Source organism: Geospiza fortis, unplaced genomic scaffold (assembly GCF_000277835.1).
Source record: "Geospiza fortis unplaced genomic scaffold, GeoFor_1.0 scaffold40, whole genome shotgun sequence".
NCBI classification, from domain to species: domain Eukaryota; kingdom Metazoa; phylum Chordata; class Aves; order Passeriformes; family Thraupidae; genus Geospiza; species Geospiza fortis.
In genome coordinates, this window is record NW_005054297.1 from 13,329,580 (window position 1) to 13,351,552 (window position 21,973).

The following is a 21,973-nucleotide window of genomic DNA, read 5'->3' on the forward strand; positions in this document are numbered from 1 at the left end:
AAAATGTTTTCCTAGTCAACATCATACTGTCACAGTCCCTGTAGTGCAGTGTGATCACTGGTCAATGTTTAGCAGTGCTCTCTGTGAATCAGAACTTGGGGACATTGAGAGCTCCACAGCAGAGCAGGGTACAGATATCACTGCAACTTACAGTCACTAAGTATATTTATTTAATAGTTGCTTTGGATGATAGCACTGAATCTCCTACCTGTTGTCTTCTTTGACAGTCTGTGCATTTCCTAGCTTTGTCAAAATTGCAGGGGAGGATGTGCAAATGGAACACATTGCAAAAAGTACCAGTCTTGATTGAGGTACTAGCCCTTCTGCCTATTCAAATTCCTCAGCTCATGCTTTGGTGTATCTTCTCTTGCTGTCAGTTGGGTTTCCCATTGCAGACCCTTTAGGAAGGTTACATAGTAAATTAATAACTTATAACTTCAAGAATGTCTGTTTTGTTTTTGTGCTCTTCCACCACATCAATGTGGTTTAGTCCACTTGCCCTTAAATCCTTTCACAATTCAGTGCTACGTCTGCCATCATATCTTTGGCTTTGCTTGAGCTGCCTGTAATCAGCCACTGAAGTGCCTTCTATCATATGCTTGTTTGCTTTTTCCTCAAGTAGTTCTCTGGTCTGTGCTCTAAATGTTCTTTAAATCTTAGGAACTTGCAAGGCATTTAGCATTACAGAAACAGTTTAAGAGTCAGTATTTTTTGAGGCACAAGCAAGAAGTATTATATAGTTTGCTTTATGCCGTGAAGCTTTAAGTTTTTAAAGTATCTCCAAAACTGGGCTCATGTCTCCAAAACTAGTAATTATTCAAAGCTCTTTTCCTGTTTTAAAAATAAAATCAGAGTTAAAATCAGAGTTTTTGAGGTGTCTTCCTTCTTGTAGAAATTATTGGAATAATCCATGTAGAAATATGACAAATAAATAATCCATGTAGAAGTGACAAATTATTTCATTCAATGTAGTAAAAGCAGAACACCAGTTCATACTAGAAAGTAAGCTTCTTGTGTGTTGTGAATAATTCCTGGTGAAAATCTAGATATAAAAATGTGTAGTGTGTCAAATTACTGTTTTATCTCATGTTACTGGGGAGAAATACTTCTGTCTGATGAGAGCTACTCAAGACATGATGGAGTATCCCAAAATTTATTGTAGAAGTTTGTACTACCATTAATAATTGGTTTGTAGTATACATTTAAAGTTAAGTTTAAGTTTAAACTTTAGATCAGAATTCACTGACAGCAAGTGTCTCATGTACCATACATGTGTTGTTGACATAGTGGCAAATCAAGGAAATTAGCAGTCTTTTAAGTCCAGCTGGTTTTTTTGCTATTTCTGGCTGCTTTCCTTCAACGACTTTCAGGTCTTGGCAGCAAATGAGCAGCATAATATTGTATTAGGACATTTTTATCTGTTAACCCTTCATTTTGCTTGTAGACCTGAAGTTAAACAGTGTCAAGCATTTTATTAGAGGCAAAACCTTGTATAAATGCTTTTTTAAGGAATTATAATACTTTTCATTGAAAATGTATTTTAACAATGAAGTGTTTTTTCGTGCTCCACTGCCTGCTCTAAAGGTCTTTTGTATTCCTCCTCTGGATGCTTGGCAAACTGCTCTCTTAAGCTTCTGCCAAAGCTTTCTGGGGCAGGCATACCCAGACGTTACAGGCAAGGCAGTCTGAACATAGCTGTCAGCAGAAGCCACTGGTTTTATAACCCAACAGTATTAAATACAGCACCAGTAACGCACTTTACATTGTTCAGTAGATATTTATGTTAATTGTACTGTTAATCTCTTTGTGACACCATGAAGTCAAGTAAATATTGTTCTCGTGTTATAGATGATGAAGTGGAGCTCAAAACAAACGATTTATTGAAAGTTAGGAAAGCTAGCAAGGCAGATAAGCAGAAAGGGAGAAGTCCTCAGTACTGTAAGTCCGCTAGAGAGTGCTGTTTCCAGCTAAATACTCAGCCCTTGTTTTTCCTTTACAGGATGCGTTCATGGGACTTCTGGCGAGGGAGGGCAGGACAGAACAATTGGGGCATTAAATACAGCAGTTCTGTATTACACTGAAGTTGGCAAAAAGCAGTGGAGAAGCATTCCTTCTCCCCATTGCTAGCTATCTAAAAAAGGTCGGGAGATAGTGTTAAGACTTCCTTCTTAACATCTTAACATGTCACTTCTAGATTAAGACTATGCTTGATTTTCTTAAACGGTTACATTTTAGTGGTATTAGTGTTTGTGCTGAGTATTCATAAATGTTATCTTACAGAGCACAAGTGGGAGCATTATTTCTTCTCCCTAGAGTGAATTTATTTCCTAAGCTTCTTTTACATCTGTAATCAGAAAAGTATGACAAAGCATAGTATAGAATATAAATTAGTGAATGACAACTTCATAGCTAACATTGTATTTTAAATACAATGATTTTAAAGTACAAGAGATAAAAATAATAGCATTTAACTACAAGGTTGGAAGTGTCCTTTTTCTGAACTATATTTTCAGAGCACTTGAGTTTCAAAGGCAGTTCTGTTTTCCAATTGTTTTTGTTTTGTTGTTCTCCAAAAATAAAGCCATTTGACCACATAGAATCAGATTCTTTGAGCAAGTATTTGCACAATTTTTTTTTCCCCCAAAAGTGTTTAGACAGTCTTTGAGATATGGTTTTGTACATCCTCATAAGAAGTATTTAAATGAGTGCCAGAAGTTTTTGTAATAATCATGGAAAAAATTCAGTGTTTGCTTAGCATTAAGTGAAAGGGGAAGATTAAAAAATGTAATTGGAGGAAACTGACAAATGTGTTTTCACGCATTAGTTTCCATATGATATTTGATTTTATTCTTTCTAATAACTACATCTCTTTCTTTAGTCACCTTTCCACACCCTGCAGGTTCTGCACCTTCGTGGTCTAGTCTTCTGGACACCAGCAAACAGTGGGATTACTATGCACGAAGAGAGAAGGATAGGGAACGTGAGAGGGAGAGATCCCGAGATCGGGATCGCGACCGGGACCGGGACCGAGACAGAGATCGGGACCGTACCAGAGACAGGGAAAGGGACCGAGATCACAGTCCGTCTTCAAGTGCATTCAACAGGTCAGTGCAGTGTCCTAAACATGCTGGAACTCTGCTCAAAACCCTTGTCTCTGTTAACAGGGTACTTCAAAGTTCAACTTTAGTGTTCTGCTGCATGTTCCAAAGAGCTGGGTGGTGTGGCTTACTCACCTTTGCCCTTTTCTCTTGGAAACTGTAATTCTAAATTTCCACATGTAAAACAGAAGCAGGAAAAAAAGGACAGTATACATCCAAATTGGTCATAGTGCTTTACAGGTTAAAGGTGATTTAAGTCTTGAGAATATCTGAAATATTCATCTCTTTTTGACATCAGTAGGTTTAGAAAAAATCTACCGAAAAATCTATAGAAGTACTATAGATTAATTTTAGTTGCCAGTTTGGTACTAAGAGCAATGTGTTGCAACGTTTGACCTTAATTAATGGTAATAAATACCTCCTAAAATTATTAATATGGTTGTTAAAAATGGCTGGATAATAATCTCTCCTCTCTTATTTAAAACTATTATTTCAAGGTCAAGAACTTTAATTTTGATTTAGATTATGAAAATCATGTCAGATAAATTTATTCAGCTTTCTAATTGCTTTTAAAAAAAAAACTGCAACTGTTCTGTGGTTCATGTGCTCAAGCACAAAGCATTTAATGTTGAGCTCACTATGACTCCATAGAACAGAGGTCTATTGGTTAGCCAGATTTTTCTAAATTTCCTCTGCTTGTTATATGCTAAGCTTTTTGGGGTAAATATCTGATGCTTTTCTCAGTGTTCATTGTTAAGTTTAAATTTTTGCAGAATATATATGTTAGCGATTAGGCAGATTGTTTTTACTAATGGTTTTAAGCCAAAGGGAGAGCGCTGAGAGTCAACATTTCTGCGGTTGAGAGATGACATTTTTGCATGATGATTGTCAGCTGAAGACCCAAACTGGGTGCAGGCTGGGGGATTTTCCATGTATGCTGGTGCGGTGATGTCCTCTCCTGTGGGCATGTGCTTCAATCTAGGGTCGTTCATGAGGGCTGAAGACCTATCTAAACATCTGTTTCTCAGACAGCTTGATTGAAAGCCAGAAAGAGCCCTGGTCATTCAAGGGTGCTTGAAATGAACCTTAATAGCTTCCAGGCCTCAAGAAATCTCTGTGCTGCTGCCAGAGTTATCTGTAAAGGAGGGGGAAGAGCAGGCCTCGACTTTTTTATGTGACTAAATTATCCACCATCTGTAGCAAAGCTGTTGCCACATGGCTGTATAAGAAAATGGGAGGCCCTTAACTAGGATAAGTTGGTTTGGGAATCACAGAAGAGGTGTGAGAGGCTTAAGAAAGAACATGCAGATATAATATTTCTTAAGAAGGTTTATTTTCAATTCTGTGCACTTATGAAAATAAAATGAATGGAACTGTGAGGAAGAGAACATGAACTATTTTAAAGACTGCACACATTCATAGCTTTTATTTATATTCCCTTTGTTAAAACTTTGATCAAGTGGTACTTTGGTGGAGTTTGTAGTAAGCATCAGGTTATCATTTTACTGCTCAGAAATTACGGATTTCAATGCTTTTAGCAGTTATTTTCCAGACGAATAGTGTGTGGTTTTGTTACAACATTTCTTAAAATTATAGGAAAATAGGATTATTTTTATTCTATTATAACCAAAATGTGGTTTAAAAATGAACTTTCAGCTGTCTTTATATTCTGTTCTGCTTTTACCCTGCTATCCTCAGAGAAAAGTGTGCATTTTTACAATGCATCTCACTCTGTCCCCTTGAGAAGATCCATTATTTTTGGATTGTTTCCCTTCTGCAAAGGTTGGGACTTTGTTTGTTTGGGGTTTTGTTGTTTTGTTTTTATTTTGGTAGTTTCAAGTCAATTAGTTACCACTAAAAATGTAGACATTGGAATTTGATTGATCTGTTACTGTATTGTGGTTCTTCCTCAGCAATTTGAAAAATTAAAAAAAAACAGAAAAACAAACCCCAGCAACTGTGTTTCTAAGTTCCTGGAATTTAATAATCTCATGGAGAAGAGCAGATGAGAGTGTGCCTGGCTGGATTGCAGCTTTACAGGATTTGGTGTCCTGGTGGTCAACAAACTGAACAAGACTCCACGATCAGTGTGCAATAAAGGTCAAAAGCATTGAGCAGCATTAGAGTGTTCCTGAAAGCTCCCAATACACTGGTCTTGGCAAACTGATTTTTTGCTTTACTTAGAGAAGTTGTTTATTTTCATCAGACACACTTACAAGCTGTCATGGTTCTTTAATAGTTTGCCAAAATAAGGTTTAAAAGGGAGTATCAGTAATATTTTTAACCTTTTCTAGAGTATTTTAAATAACACTCTAGTAATGGAACAAATGCAGAGTGTGAGTTACCATTAAGGGCTTTGTATCTCTTTGAAACCAAGCTGTAAGTCTACAAGAAGCCATCCTGTTTCTCATGGCAAGCTTATCAGAAGTTAGTGGTAGGCATTCAAGTTTTAACTTTTTAATTAGATACTGATCAGCAAAATATTAGTTTTGTGAAGCAATATGAAATATGGGAGGAAGCTGCAGTTGCACAGAGAGGCTGGGGAGTCTCTATCCATGGAGATACCTTGAAGCTATCTGGACATGGAACTGGTCAGCTAGTCCTGATGGCCCTGCTTTAGCTGGAGTTTGGTCCTGATGGCCTCCACTCATGCCTTCCAACCTCAGTTTTTGTGCCATTTGATCACAAATGTGCTTTTCACGATTCGATCAGATTACTCTCAGATCTGATGTTATAAATGCATTGTAAAGTCAATGAAGTTATATTACTCAGTGGCAAATCATAATTTTGAGTTCAGTAGTTGTAGCTGCAGTTTTCCTGGTTTTGATGTGTGAATATTTTTCATGTCCCTCAAAAAAGCAGAATTTTCTACTGAGTGGCTAATGTTTCTCTACAGTGTCTTAAATTACTAATTTCTGACATTTGCTTAATGATGTAATCATACAGGTTTTCATAAAAAGACTAGTGCTGTTGCTTCAGGTGTTCCCCCTTCTCACTGAATTTTTATGCGTAGTTGTAATAATCATTAATGTAATATCCTCACTTGGGAAATGGCCAGAGGATCCAAGCTGTGGCAGATAAAATGGGGTTGATCTCAGTTCTCACTGCTCCAGGACATGAGAAATCTCTTTAGGGTTGAAGCTGTTCTCCCTGTGTGATCTGTCTGATCTGTTCTGCTGCTGCAGGTACCTGAGGAAGATACTTTCTTACATGGTATATGTTGGCAGAGACAAGAAACACTTGCCTGTCATTAGATCAGCAGTATCTACATTGTTACTGATTTTACTGCTTCAGAAAGACTGGCTACATTGTGCCTTTCTTTAGTACTTGGTGGGGATCTCCCAAGCTATGGTTAGAGAAGACTTCATATGATGTATTAATAATTACACTAAGGTTATCTGTATTGAAGTTGCACTCTTAAATTATGCTGGGTAGGATTTTCTTAGTAGAGAAATGAGGAAATGATCATGCCTTTTTAAGCTATGCTAATGTAGTGTTTGACTTGTGTTGGCTAACAATGGACAGTGGGGTTTATTGGGTTTTTTTTTAGATTTCAGTAAACTCTTAGAACTGCCCTTTTCATCAAGTCAAAATATGAAAATATGTTTTTAAGTAAAGCCTTTGAATTCTTGTCTAACCTGTGATATTTAGGGGTTTTTACCAACATTGTGGCAGGGCAGCATTTCATGGCAATCCAAGAGAGAAGTAGAGACAGCACTAGCACTGGAGAAAAAAAAATTTCAAAAGCAGCCCAAAACATTTAGTATATTTCACTCGTTGTACTTTGTGTTTCCTTTCTTGAAGCGAGTGTAAGGAAATAGATAACTGTACCAAAATCTAATTTTAATTTACCCAAATTGTATAATAGTCCAAAAGTGTGCTGATGTGTTGAATGTTTCAAACACTGATCCGAAAACATTACTGAAGTTTATGTAGGATTGTATTTCCTTCACAGTTAGATACAGGTTCAAGCTAACAGCTTGGTAACTCCTATATAAACTTAATGGGGCACTGTTGTACTCTTTTTTCTTTCATTTTTAATGAACAACTTCCTTTCAAAACTGCATTGACTGCACAAGTCTAGCGTATAACATGAAGAATTTTATTGTCCTTTAAGCACTGGAACTCATGTAGATACTAGAAGCAATATTAAGATTTTCCAATATTGAGATTTTCTTGACATTTAGCTTGTTATTGTTATACTCCTTGGTCTTACTGTCCTGAAAAATCTCTTCTTTCTGAATCAGTGATGAAGAACGCTACAGATACAGAGACTATGCAGAGAGGGGCTACGACCGCCATAGGACAAGCAGAGAGAAAGAAGACAGACACAGAGACAGGAGGCACAGAGAGAAAGAAGAGACTCGACACAAGTCATCTCGAAGGTTTGATTTCTCTTTTTTTAATAGGATATGAAAGACTTGCCCAGTTTAAAACAAAGGAAAAAAAAAAAAAGTAAACTTTTCAAAGAACCCCAAACAAACAGGAGTTTTGTGGAAAGACTGTAAACACTTGAATGTGCTACTTGGAGCAAGTCTGCCGTATAAAACATGGACAGACAAGAAGCAATACTGACCCTGGGCAACCTCATATTGAGTGACAGTCAGTATGTGAACAGAAATTAGGACACTGGGGAAAGAAGGGTAAAAATGGTGAGTCAGAAAGGGATGGAATGAAGCTGACATTCAGCAGCATGAACAGAACAACTCAAAAGTCTTTCTCAGTAAGTAAAATAATCCTCATAGTCACTTGATAGAAACTGTTCTACCTGATCCATTTTAAGTTAGAAATAAAAGTTAAGTCCAGAAAATGGGTCAACAAGAATGTGAAATTATTAAGGAATGCCAGTAGGTGCATGACATTGTTAACAGTCTTGCTATTAGAATATGGGTTACAAATGTTATATGTTAAAAATTCTATTTTTCCCCAAAAAAGTACAGGATGGATAGATGTATGTTCCATTCCAGGAAAAATTCAGTTCTGCACTGACATGCAAAAACTCTGAGTTGGGAGCAGATGCCAGTTTTCAAATATGAATGCAGAAGCTGTTTTTTTGGTACTTTGTAATGAAATAGGGCCTGAAGTGTCAAGTGTTTGAGGCATGTTTTCTCTCTATTTAGTAACAGCAGACGTCGTCACGACAGTGAAGAAGGGGATAGCCACAGAAGGCACAAACACAAGAAGTCCAAAAGAAGCAAAGAAGGAAAAGAAGCCAGTGGTGAACCTGCTCCTGAACAGGAAAACACTGAAGCTGCCCCTGTGGAATAGGCTTGTGTGATTTTTTTTGCCTACTTGCATATATATTAGTGCCAGAAATAGATTACTATAAATCTTGTTATTTTTCTGGGAATTATAATAATTTGCTCTTAATCTTGTTCTGTTAGTTTGAAATCAAAGGTTACTTTGGTTTTTTTTTTGAAAATAAAAGAACGAATTTTTCATGTTAAGATTCTTGGACTGACTTTGTCTTTTAAGAAACAGTGAAACAGTGAAAAAACATCTTACATCTAAAGGCTTATGCTCTTACAATATAAGTAGGGCTTAAATTCTTTGTATTAAATTGTCTCCTTTTTTCATAAGCCAACGGGAAGGTCATTCTTCTACTGACTTTAGAAACAGTGTGCATTCATTTTATTATATACCCAACATCTGGAACAGTGTGGGTTTAGCATAGCTTTTGGAGACTTATTTGGAAAGGTCATTCTTTACTACAGGGACACACAGGAACTGCAGGCTCTTCAAAAGCCTTGTAATAACGTGAAGCAAAAAAAAAACTAGGGAAAGTGGGAAAGGTGCCGATTGTTCGTAGTTGAATGGAACACTGAGCATGGTGATGATACACGTGGTAATTATGTCTGGTTTGTGTGGGTGCATAAAGATGAATTAAGCTGGATAATCGTCCCTGCTGCTTTTCAGTGGCTTAAGAGAGAGTTCATTTTAGTCTTTGTTCTAGGGGAACAGCTGCCCTTAACATGATAAAGATTAACAAACATATCCTCTTCCCACTGCAAGCTTGTGAGATAAAAACAAGACTGTGGAACATGAGTAATTTGCAGAGAAAGACAAAGGACTATTTTACAAGACACATAAGACCATCATCACTTTCAGATTTACTTCATGCAGAACAGTATCAAGTGTGATTGATAAGGCAGTCCCAAAAAATTTTACTGCTATTCAAAAGACTTACTTGATGGCATTAGCAGGGTGCAGTATATTTCCTTAAAAGCAATATTTTATATAAAAATCCCAGATTTAATAGTATCAGAACAAACCAGGGAAACGAGGTAATTTGGTTTTGAATGAAAATAATGTCTGTACCAGTACACAGTTACAATTATTTTTAATTCTTTTAGAAATTTCATTCACAGTTTTACAGACTAACAAACAGTACTTGAAAGTCTTGAAAATACCAGCTTCATGCTGACCATGAAAAGGTACACATAATCAAAGTGCTATTAATGTGTTGGATAAAAACCTTCACCTGATTATTGCAACTAGAAAAATTGCAAGAAATACCTCCATAAGTTATTCAAGGTTTTCTTTTTGTAAAACAAAATAAAGTGGGTGAGCAGAAGCTGTTGCTCCTTAAATTTCATTATTATTATTATAATGCATTAAATAGATACATAGGTATGTATAAAAAAACAACAAAAAACCCTTAAGAATACAGGGAAGGAAGGACTTAAGTCTGCAGCTTGGATCACTCTGAAGTGATTTTCTGATGGGTGTCACTGCTTTGCCTAAACTTGACTTTTCTTGACATGCAGGTTGAAATTTCACAAACCTTTTCTTTATAAATACATACTTTACTCCCCAAAAAAGCAAAGAGTGGTGTTCCTTTTTTTAAAATGTTTTCCCCATGTTAAGATACTCGTCACACTCTCCATGAAGACTTGTTTTATAAAAATGTGCCAGGCCAGGACACAATTGTGAGAGTAATTTTTCCTTTTAGTTCTTTGAGCATCCTTGCCAAGCAGGAATGCATCATTCCTGATGTGTTCCTGCCATTGACAGCAATGAGGATGTCACCGCATCTGAAAAAAATAAATGCAAGACAACAATTAAACAAGGTGACCTCTTATCTTAAGTGTTTTCAAATGCTAAAGCACATCCTTTAAGCTGGGGCAAGGGGTAGAAATGAGTATTATGGCTCCTTCTCTGGCTAACTACTGTTCATGAATAAGGGGATAAAGCAGGTGAAAATACTTCACTTGTTTGGGTTTCTTACAAATTTATAATTAATTCAACATATTTGAAAGAAAACATGATATAGTTCTTCTGACATTCATTCTGGTAATTTATCATCACAGAATGATAGAAGGGCTTCAGTTGAAGGGAATTCAAAGATAATCCAGTTCCAATCCTTGCTCTGGCCAGGGACACCTTCTACTAGACCAGGTTGCTCAAAGTCCCAGCCAGCCTGTCACTGAATAAGGAGGAGGAGGCATCCACAATTCTGGGCAACGTGTTCCAGTGTCTCACCACCCTCACATTAAATAATTTCTTTTTAATATCTGGTCTAAAACTACTGTATTTCAGTTTAAAGCCATTGTCCCTTGTCCTAGCACTGCATACCCTTGTAAAAAGTCCCTATCTAGCTTTCTTGTAGGCCCTCTTTAGATACTAGAATGATCTGTGTTCCGAACAACTGTATCTTTTAAGCCTTGTTAATTGATGTAAGTTTGTGCCATGATTGTACATTTACTCTCTTCAAGTGTATTGGTGTTTGCAGGGAAGGTGTTTGGTTGGGGTGTTTAGAACTGGAGATGTGGGAAATCTCTGTGCTGGCATGCTTTGTTCCACCCCAGAGATCAAATTGACTCTTCTTTTAACTTACTCACATCCTAGTAGATTGCTAGATATCTAAAAACATTCTGCTATGAAAGCAGATCTGTTAAACTTCAGGATACTTGTGTCCTGTTTCCATATCTCCCAGAGTTACTTCTGTATCAGTGAGTCCTTCCCCCCGTCCCTGCCACTGCCTTAGTGAAAACATGTTTTTTAAAAACTCCCACAGGTTAACCAGAAGAACTTACATAAATGCTAGTTTTTTTAGCTAGTAATAATTACCTAATTCTGCCGTCATTATATGCTGGTGTTCCCCCAACAATGGATTTGATAAAGAATGGTTTGTTCCCAGTATGTTCTTCATAACCTCCTACGATGCTGAAGCCAAGACTTCCAGATGTATTTCTTCGTAATACAATTTCTTTGCAGCTGTACAAATATCTGAAATAAACCAGTTTAATTAAATGTCTTATAGTTAACTTTAGATTCTGATGAACCACTAATAATGAATCTGCCTTTTCATGGACCCATACACTTTCTTAAGAGTTAAACTAGTGCCGTATTTCCACTGTATAAACACCTACACTTCTCTTCTGTTTCTGTAGTACTGCTTTCCTGTTACAACCAGATAACCAGTTATCCCAAAAGTAAAATTAGTCTTGGGCCTAAGTATTAAATTAGTTTTTTTAATAGGGTAGAAATCTATGCAAATGCGGTTGATGTGATGGAGAAAAGCCTGGATTTAATGTTTGTAAATCAGCAATTCAAAAAGCTGTATTTCTTCTACCTTGTACACCCCCATGACTTGTTTATCTTCCAGATATGAGCCTGTATGTGATTAATTAGGTCAAAGTGCTCAGACACTTAATACTGTGGTGCATGTCAAAGTGAAATAATTTTAAGGCCAATGGAATGAACTACAAAAATGACAGATTACATGAAGACAGGTATTCGTAGAATTAGGGATCCTGAGCTTCTCTTGTTGAGTAATCTGATAAGTCACAGCATGGAAGACGAGAGAATCTTATCCATGTGAGTCAGTGCTTTAGAGTTCTGAGTCTGCTCTCAAGAAGATAGCTTGTCCTTACTGTCATGATTAACACAGGATTTTAAGAGATCTGAAATCTGCTTCTCCCTCTATTTGTCTCTTGAATGTATTTTATGATACTGTATGTTATGTTCATCAAAGCTTAGGTTCCAAAATAGGGGGAAATAGGAATAGGGGAAAACTAAGAATAGTGCTATTAGACTCTTAAATGTTCCCTAATGCTCTGAGTACATTAATTGGTTTCCTTTTTTTTTAACCAAATTAATTCCATATGTTAGAGAGCGCGTGATAAAAATTTCTGTCCATAGTACTTTACCATCTTATCATTAGTGATGTCCCCAGGAATGACTGAAATTTCTGAATGACTAAAAATGTATTTGCTACTCCAAAGCTTAAAATATAGGCTGACCTACAGCAGGCAACTGTTACAAGCTCTATTGAGAGACTTTTTAGGTTTCTAAGAAGCATCTGACACTTCTATAGGAGGATAAATAGCCTTTTTCTTAAGGATTGATATGCCTAGTGTTTTAAAAATTGTGTTTTAAATAGTGCATTTGCTGTCTTTCACAGCATAATACTAGATTAGTCCCCCAGGGCATACAAATATTCACCTGCTGCCAGGATGGTAGGTATGCAATATCTGCACAAGAATTCACTGGTTGCTAATGTAAGAAACAGGTGACACTTGCTTCTTCCTGAGCAGTCAGGCATCATTACTTTACCGTCTGTGGACTTCTTCAACGTGCAAAATCACTTAAACCCTCTATGTTTAATGGTACTTATCAAGGTCATGACCAAGCAGGGCCAGGATTCAGTCATTAGTGCTGTAATTCAGTGCTGATTTTGGGGCAAAGGTCTCTGCTGCCCAGTGCTACACTCACTAAACTGCAACTGGTCTAAGGAGAACCATCTCCTTGGAAGAGAGCAGCTCAGACTCTTCAGCCTTTATCACTAAATATTCCAAAAGATGAGGATAAGGAATAATTTATGTGTGAACCTGCCTCAGATACAAGATTTGGGGATGTATAGTATCTAGCCACAGGGTCCTATCCTGAGCAGTACTACAACAAAGCATCAGTTACTGATGCATGAGGAATTTAACAGTGCCCGCTTTCAAGTAGTTAAATGTACAATTCCCGGCTGATTTTCATAAAGCACAAGTAGCCTTATGCTCTAGGAATGAAAACCAGCCCAACTGCAGGAGGATTTCAGCACTAACAGCTATGAAAAGGGTAACTCCCTCCTCCTTCCCCATTACAGTACACAAATGGCAGCCAAGTAAGTAATATTTGAGAATTGTTTCCACCAGCGTCCTACAGGCCAGATTGAGTTACTTTGGAGGTGTTTCTGTCCTAATTTCATGTTTTACGTCTTGTTCTACCCCAGGTTTGCTGAATGACTTTAGCCACCTTGTCTCTTTCTCATCTCACTTTACAGATGAAGAAAAGCACTTGTGTGAAGTACTAATGTTTGTAAATGTTATGACAGGACGATCTAAAAAGTATTCTAAGTACTAGCTGAGGGAAGGAAATGTGAGGAGAGCAAAGAAAGGAGAGCAGGAGAACAAGCAAGGGTAGAAGCAGCATCACAGAGCTGGGGAAATGCTCTTTGCCAGCTGTTCCCTGTTATTTTTTTTGTGCATGCTTCACAACAACATGTCCCTCTACCAATAAAGGAGTTCTGTCTTCCTAAACAACAAACAATTAAATTAGCTACCCTGAAATAAGTCTTGGGGCGAGAATGCTTAAGGTCCTGCATCACTGTTTCCTCCCGCCGCCCAGCCCGCAGCCCCTCCGCTTGCGTGCAGGCCAAGTTTTGACAGATGTCAGATGCACATGTGCATGTATTTTATAACCACCACATATTGGATCGTACTACAGAAAGAACAGAGGAGCTGTTTATGTATTATTAAGACATACAAAAGTGGGAGAACCCAATTCTAAGATCTCACAAGAAAAGGACAAAATTTGAGTGAGATCCACCAATGTTAAATTAGCAAGATGGCTTTTCCAAGTCTGAGCTTTGGTGCAAGGAATCAGATAACTTGTCTGATTCTGCTGCTACCAACTTCATCCAGAAAAATTGTATCATTCCCTAATTCTCAATATTTGTGTCTCTTGACTGTACCCATTTATGTAATATTCATGCAGTCCCTGGGAAATGAAGAGTTCTGTTCTAGTATTGAAAATCAGGCATTTACAATTATCTACTTTGAATCTTGTAACTATTATTAATGCTAGCCTGTTTTCTACTTCATTGGTCATGGGCAGAAGTCTGTAGGCATGCTCTTGTTACAGTGTGAAGCAGTGTCCTGTCTTGGCTTTCCCACTTCCCCTGTCCCCTCTCCCTGCCTCCTGCTGAGAGCTGTCCATCAATCTCAGAAGGTCAGCAAAGCCGTCGTCTGATAGGTGAAGTTCAAAAGATGCCTCTCAGCCCTGGGGACAATTGGGCCATCCAGGTGTCATTTGTCTCCTGAGCCCCCCCCCGCTACCTGGTTGGTAGCTCACCTACCCCTTCCCCTTGCCCTGAGCTTAAAAAGACACAGGACCATGCGGTCGGCATCCGGTCGGGGTTGTCGCTACATTCAGAGGCCTGCGTGCCCAGGAATAAACTCTGGACTATGACCCCTAGCCGGATGCATCTCCTTTCTTCCTCTTCGCCTCGCCTAAAGCTTCTTCATCAGAGGTCGAGTCTGAGAGCTGTTGCCTGGACTTGTTCCAAGAGCCTAGCTGCCGCATACAACTAACCAAAGGTATCTCTGAGGTGAAACACCATAGCTGCCGCCTTTGGTCAGGCAGCGAGGGCCAGACAAGCCCAGGCACGTTCAACCCGGTAATATTGGGATTATATTCCAATATGCTCTAGTGTTTAGTTCAACTCAGCACATTTTATGGTACCATTCACAGGATTTTCCTCAAAATTTCATGTATTTGGACAAAGAAGGAAAGACTCTCCTCAGTTTCTTGAGCCTGAACATCCCATTCTAAATTGTGAGGTCAAGGTGCCTCTGAACACCCCACCTTGCTTGCTGTGAACAGTGAACAGATACACACACTGCACTGCCAGGGCTTGTCTTGAGCCACATATTTCCCTTCTCAAAATAATTTAAATAATCTACTATCCAGCTTCCTCTTTTTTAAACCATGCCTGTTCCTGGCCCACCAGTTTTACTGCCTTTTCTATTTGTTCAATTTGCCCCATATAGGCTTTCCCCTTCCTGCCCATCTTCCCAAGCACTTTGCATGATCCTGCATAATAATGATTTTGACATTTCTACTTTTCCATTAGCTGTACCAAACATTCTTAGACTCACACATCTTGGAACAGTCCTTCTAGTAAATTGTTTTAATTAAAGTAGGTGATTCTTCGACATTTTGCCCCATTACTGCACTTCAGGCACTTTTTTCAAGATGGGCCTGTCAGACATCTATTTAGACAGAGCATAATTTTCTCTAACAGCCTGGAAAATGTCATGAGACTGATGACAATATCTTGGGACCTAGTGAGATGTGGTCCGTGCCAAAAGCAAACTGAAAGCCAGAGAAAGGTTAAATGCTCAACCTGGAGTACAATGAGTTAACATGATACACATCCTTGTGAGAGAACTTCAACTGAAGGACTTTCAGACATCTGATGTGGGCCCAGGAGAATCAGAACAATAAGTGAGTGAGCACAATTATGCTGGGGAAGACTGAAGGGTCTGCAAATACCTAGTGAGCAATCCCAAACCTGATCCTCTTGTGCCCCTACTCAGCCAATCAGCTGCCAATAAGAAAACAGAGCACCTTTGTTACTGTCACATCTAACGCACATTGGTCCCTGTCCCAGGCGCCAGTCTGATGTTCAGAGCAGTGTCCCCACTCAGCATACCAATGTCCCCATGTCTCTTTGAAGGAGAAGGGCCATGCTGTGCTCTGTGCACGGCCTCACAGCTGGGGATGGAGTTACAATGAGCTCTTGTCTTCAGCCTTGCTGACACTGGGGCTGATTTCCCTTCAGACGAAAAGAGCTGGAATGCCTTCACACATGCAGCCTTCAGAGGAGGAAGGCTAAAGTGAGCTCAGAAACTGTTTCTAAAACAGGAAAACCCATTTTATTGCCAAACTGCAAAGTGGAGCTGACTGATGTGAGCTCTGAGTGCAAGCCTGCAGTACTGTGGAGCTCTGTCCTTCATGTCCTCTACCATGCTAAGGTACTGGGAACTTCAGGCAGCTGTGAGTAGAAGATGATGACCAGGCAGCTCAGGTTTTCTACACAGCCCAGTGAAGGTGGCATAGGCAGGGTGTGATTGTTTCAGTCCATCTAGCAATGGATGGTGATAGAAGGCAAGACTCAGCACTGCAGATTGCAGCATCTCTAAGGCCTCTGGTCTGTTGGTGTCTCTTCACTGAGAGCATTACCCATGCTCTAGTACCTTCACCATGGTGCTGCTCAAGCTCAGGAGTGCAGAAGTTAGCAGAAATGAGGATATCCTTGGGCCTGCCTGTCTTCAGACACTGGGCGAGCAAAATTTACCATTGCCTGGGGTAGCAAGTTAATGGGTATCCATTTACTGCATTTTCTTTTTGCTGCTTTTCTTTCACAAGTATAAAGATGTAGTCCTCCCCAGTGGAGAAGGAACATTTTGCCTGTGGGTTACAGACACACAGCCTGCCTTCTGCTCTTGCAGTGGTCAGTACATGTTATACAGTCATTAGCATCAGACCAAGCCCTGAAAAACATCTGGCCCTCACAGCAGACCTTGCCACAAGGTGAATGAGGTCAAAATGGCTCCAGCTAGAAAGAGGGAAACCTGTTATGCAAGAGTAGGAAATGAAGAAGAGTCCTGAAACCGCCTAGAGAAAAGCCCACCTGTTCTGCAGACCATCTTTTCTTGCTCTCCTGTAAAAGAGAGACACTGAACTGCTGCCAGAGTTAGGAGTATAGTCAAGAGGAACTTATAAGATAAATCCTTCATTGCTTAAACCTGAGTGTCAGTTTCAAGTCTGTGATCCCAGCTTTGCATATTCACAGATGCACAGTGTCCTCATTTCATTCTTTCTGGAATGCCCTGGAAGCTGTAGGTATTACACCGCGCACACTGAGAGCTCAGCGACAGCCGATGTGGCTCTTGTTATCCTTGCTGAAACGACAACACAGCTGCTTCCTGTGTGTGACAAATGGACTTCTTTCAGGCGGGGGTGGGGTTAAAAGAGGTGATTTGGAGATACTGGCCAACTGCACGAACTTTGCAACATCTGGGTAAAGTCAAACAATTCAGCTGGATTTGGCAAAGGAGAAGGGCTGTGCAGCTTGAGTGTTGCAGGAGAGGTATCTGCCTTCTGCAGGGTGGTTGAGCCTAAATTCCAGTTCAGCAAGCTCCTGTATCCCTGTAAGATTTTCCTTTCAGTCCCTAAGTGCCAGATATGTTTACAAGATTGAAACAATTCAGCATCCTATCCTCCCTCACAAGGGGAACTGCATGTCTATTTTGCCATGTACACATACCCACTTACAAAAGGGAGGTATTTAGAGTCAAGTCAGTGACAGAGCCTGGATTTAATTAAGATGTCAGTGCAATGAATCAAGCCAAAAGAAAGTATTGCCAGAAAATACAAATCTTTCCTCCCACTCCCCTTCAGCAAGAGGTTGCAATCTGTGGACTTACCGTGGCAGCCCCAGCCACATAACCCAGGACGGCGACCACTCGCTGCTCTCAGCAGTCACTTGTGTGTCCTCAGGGGGTGGTAGGTGACCCTGCTCCTCCTGGGCTTCACATGCCCTCATCTCCAGGGCTTTGAGCACCACTGAGGAGTTGGTGTTCTTCAGCAGGGCGACGGCCTCACTCCGGCTGACTCCCGTCAGATCAATGCCGTTCACGTTCAGGAGGATGTCACCTGAGACCAATAAAGTGGATGATAAAAAATCCTGCAAGAGTTTCCAGGGCCCCCTCCCCACCTCCACAAACAAGTGAGTCAAATCCATGGCCAAGAACTGGCTGCCTGACGAGGTTTTTTGTTATTCCTATCGTTTAACAAAGCATATGCTAGTAAACATGCCACAGGCACGAGGGAAGATTCCTGCACACAGAAACTTTGCGTGGCTGGACAGAGGATTTGTCCTGGTTTCTTTCCACATCATGTCCTGCATCTGGAGCTGAACAAACAGCTGCGGTCCTGCTGTACCAACAAGCTTTGGTACTGGTGCCTCTGGAGTCCGCTTCCAGCTAACAACATTTGTACTCAACCTAAGCTTGAAACCCAGCAGCTCACTGATGTTTTTTCTCCAGCTCCCCCTTAGCAGAGGACTGCCACTCCAACTGGGTCTTCCTAGTTTGCTTTGTGGAATAACATGTTATTATTTTCATATTAATGCCTGTTTGAATGGCTGCAAGCCAAACCATTTTTCTGTACGCCTTATTTATAATATAGGCACAGCAGCCACAGAGAAAAATGCAAAGATTACCTCAATTACTACAGGATTGAGTAATTGATGTCAATAAAGACATCACTAATGTCATGCAAGCAGCCTCAATGCCAAGTGCTCTGCAACCCTTCATAGCAGGCTGCTATGCCAGGGCTTCCCTGGATGCCCTCTGTGCTTGGCCTGGCTGCTTCTCCAGGCAGAGATTTATCACTGGCAGTCCAGGCACTGCAAATGAGCATTAATCTCTTCTTGTTGTCTGTCCCCAATAAGAAGGACAACAGCCTAAGAGCTGCTTTACATCAGAGGCCTATGGTGCTATTATAACATCACATATTAATTTGTTTCTAATTTTATCAAATTAACTAGGCTGAGTTTTCCATGCTGCCTCATGATGAATATATTTTGGAAAGTGTATCCCACTGAGAGGCAGTCATCTCCCAGCAGAAGGAAAGGGGAAAGCTGCTGTTTTGCTCCTCTTGTTGTGTTCTCACATGGGTTTCACTGAGTAGGCACAAAGAGGGAGTTCCCATGTGAGCCAATGCTGGGCACTGAGACCCAGGCTCCTGGGATTTGACTGGGCTGCAGCTATTCTGCCCCATTTTTGGGTGCCTTCACTTCCCTCAAACTCAGGATTTCCCTCCAGCTTCCATGCAGTAACTGGACTGAAGGAGAGTATAGGGGATGAAGGGTAGGTGAGCTGTGTCATTGCTGGATGCAGGCTACTGAGGGATTTCCTTCTTGAAGATGGAACATCCTGAAACCTGAGAGTTTCATCTTTCCTCTGCTGCCCAGCTATTCCCACAAAACCAACTGATAAAATATGGTCCTCATCTTGTTCTAAAAGCTTGTTCACACTATTAGCTTTATCATTCTATTACATCAGAAGCTAAATGGGGTTAGGAAGCCAATATTTCCAGACATGATGTTGAGCCACAAAGTACTAATATGGCTTCATATATAATGGGAATTTTGATCTTGTATATTTAATTCAAATTCATTAATGCAATGACAAATAAGCAAAACAATTTACTTTAAAGACACATGAAGGTTGCATAATGAATGTATCAAGAGTTAGGAGAATTTTCCTGTGAAAAGCTATTTATCTTTTTTCTCCTACCAGAATATTCCTATATCCTACTTCACAGAGATGATTACTGCTGCATATTATGCCTTTTCTGGTAGCTGACTTGAGACCCTCTAATCTGACACATCCCAAAATCTATAGGATTGCTGAAGATGTCAGAGTGTGAAGCTCTTTCACTGTCCCGCAGTTTTCAAAAGAAGCTCTTGATTTAAAGCAGGCTTTGAAAATCCCCCCTTTTTACCTGTTTTTATCCTGCTGTCTCTGCTGATCACTCCTCCAGGTTCCACACTTATCACATAGATAGGCAAATCCCATTCCCGGTTAGATGCTCCACCTGCCACAGTCATTCCCAGTGATTCCGTGTGATCTTTTCGGACAGCCACCACCTTCTCATGACAGGTGACAGTGTGAAGGGTGCTCTGTGATGGAGAAAATAGCAACAACAAACACAGTTGGTGGGCATGGTGACCTCCCTGACAGCTTTGGCACTTTCTATCAAAACAAATATTCATGGAAGTAACACCAAGAGGGTTCCCAGCCACCTGGCCTGCTGGCTGGCAGGACTCCCTCAGGGGCTTAAGCATCTGCAGTCAGAGCTACCACCAAGATAACTGTGCTTTAATAGTTAAAGTCAGGCACTGCTTCCATGAAAACCAGAGTTGTTTTAGTCCTAAGGCCAATAGAATCAGATCCTTGAAATGTTAATAAAGAATTTGATTTTAAAAGAAAAAAAAAAGTTATTGATAATAATATCACTAGTGGTCATCATATCTTTTACTATAAGGTTGTGCTTCTTATCTTGCTGCTTGCAGTCTGAGCATCATCTGTAGTTAGTGAGAAATAGTCTTCTTGGATTTGAGGAATGAAACCATTGGGGACATATTAGAAGAGACATATTTTATTTGATCTTCCAGATATCTGTGTTTCTATGTAAGTTATGGGTGGAAGTACATTTGAAGAATAAGTGTTTCTGTTCAGGAAAAGAGAAGGACATTTACAGTGAAGAGCCAGCAGTTTCCAGGGTGCTCTTAGTGCTTCTGCTTGAAGGGTCAATTCGGGACATCCATCCTTATATTTCTGCCTCTGAGCAGGAAAAGTTAAATACACACAGCTGGTCATGCAATAACTGGTGCATGAGTGAGGGTGCAACAAACCCACAGGTGCCCTCAGGATGGAGAACCACTGTAATGCAAGCTCCAACAAAACCTCTGAACTGAATGTCATGTTTACCATGCACTCAGTTCTTACAGAAGAGTTTGAAAGGCAAATAAATCTGGATTTAAATGCTAATTGCTTTTCTCTCCTTAAGTATTTCATAAGCAGTGCTCCTGACATCAACTCCTGACAATCCCAGCCCCTCTTGCAGGAGCAGCATTATCCACTCCAGGCTCATATACAATAGCATGCTTCTAAATACATTTCAAATGCATATTTAAAAGACTCTTCTCATTCACAAATGTGACCTCACATTTGTAATATGCAAAAATAATCTATAAAACTCATTTAAAGCCACATTAATCTCTTAGTAATCTGACATCTCACAAAGACATTTTACATTGATCCCTGGGCCAGCAGCACGGAAAGTGGAGCAGATGAATCCACAATGTCTCCCTAAGTGACAATGATGGAACAAAGGAAGATTATGGCAAGAATTTTTTTATGGGAGTAGGGCAGACTATGTCCTTGATTTGGGCTTTTTTTTAAAGGTATGTTTGGAGTAGCTAACTCCACATGAAGATTTCTGTGATGCAATCTTAACAACAGAACACAGGACCTTCTAGAAGCTTAGCAAAGGATTTCTCCGTGCTTGAGCAGATGAACAGTAGCTGCCACAGAGCTCCAGAAATAAAAAGGCAAAGAGCTCAGTGGAAAGAAGAATTCTCTCAGTCTCTGAGAGAAAACCAAACACAGTTGTTTGGACATATTAGACGTGGTCCATGCAGAACACAGGCATTATGTCAGAGTAATTTGGCTTAGGGCTTGCAAATAAGGCTATCAATTTCTGAAGATTTTAAAACCTTCAGAAAATGTTCTGTTCCAGATAAATTTTATGTTCTGTTCCAGATAATTTTAACATTTCACCTTTGTCTTTAAGGTGTAAATATTTTAAACGTAGTAGTTCTATCGTTATGCAAATTAAACTTAATGTTTCATCCATGTTTTGCAAAAATACCATTTTTCCCTTGAAAAGGAATGGCTTTCCATCAGGAAAAGGCCACTTTTTGAAACATGTGGGATAGGGGGCTACTAATTTTCCCAAAGTTGCGATCTGAAATTTTGTAGCAAAACATGAAATTGGGATTCTATTTGTGGCTCTGAATGAGAGCAGTCCTGTTACTTATGCAGCATACATCCCATCTCAGACAACAAAAACATTAGAGCATTAGCTGATTTATCACTATTTTTTGAGGAATCAGCACAGAGAGAAAAGATTTCAAAGTACTGCTTGGGAACAAATTGTCCTGCTACATTTCAATGAAGAATTATAGAAGTAGTAGTACTTGTATGCTGAACCACAAAGAACCAATTTTCTTCTGAAGCTACTCTTTC

The 21,973-nt window shown here is 39.7% G+C and overlaps 2 protein-coding genes across 3 annotated transcripts in view; one reads left to right on the top strand and one right to left on the bottom strand.

Moving 5' to 3' along the window:
- FIP1L1 (factor interacting with PAPOLA and CPSF1) overlaps nt 1–8,545 on the top strand; it is a gene marked incomplete at its 5' end in the record, with an annotated part of 37,611 nt that extends 29,066 nt beyond the window's left edge. The window contains 3 exons of the mRNA XM_031055704.1: nt 2,879–3,104; nt 7,346–7,483; nt 8,219–8,545. Of these exons, the coding sequence (XP_030911564.1) occupies nt 2,879–3,104; nt 7,346–7,483; nt 8,219–8,366 (512 nt within the window). The remainder of the gene's footprint in view (nt 1–2,878; nt 3,105–7,345; nt 7,484–8,218) is intronic.
- Nucleotides 8,546–9,422: 877 nt separating this feature from the next.
- LNX1 (ligand of numb-protein X 1) overlaps nt 9,423–21,973 on the bottom strand; it is a 74,679-nt gene continuing 62,128 nt past the window's right edge. For both annotated transcript variants that reach the window (XM_005415491.1, XM_005415492.1), the window contains 4 exons: nt 19,665–19,842; nt 17,582–17,810; nt 11,169–11,327; nt 9,423–10,132 (listed from right to left, as the gene is read on the bottom strand). In XM_005415491.1, the coding sequence (XP_005415548.1) occupies nt 9,997–10,132; nt 11,169–11,327; nt 17,582–17,810; nt 19,665–19,842 (702 nt within the window). In that variant the 3' untranslated portion in view covers nt 9,423–9,996. The remainder of the gene's footprint in view (nt 10,133–11,168; nt 11,328–17,581; nt 17,811–19,664; nt 19,843–21,973) is intronic.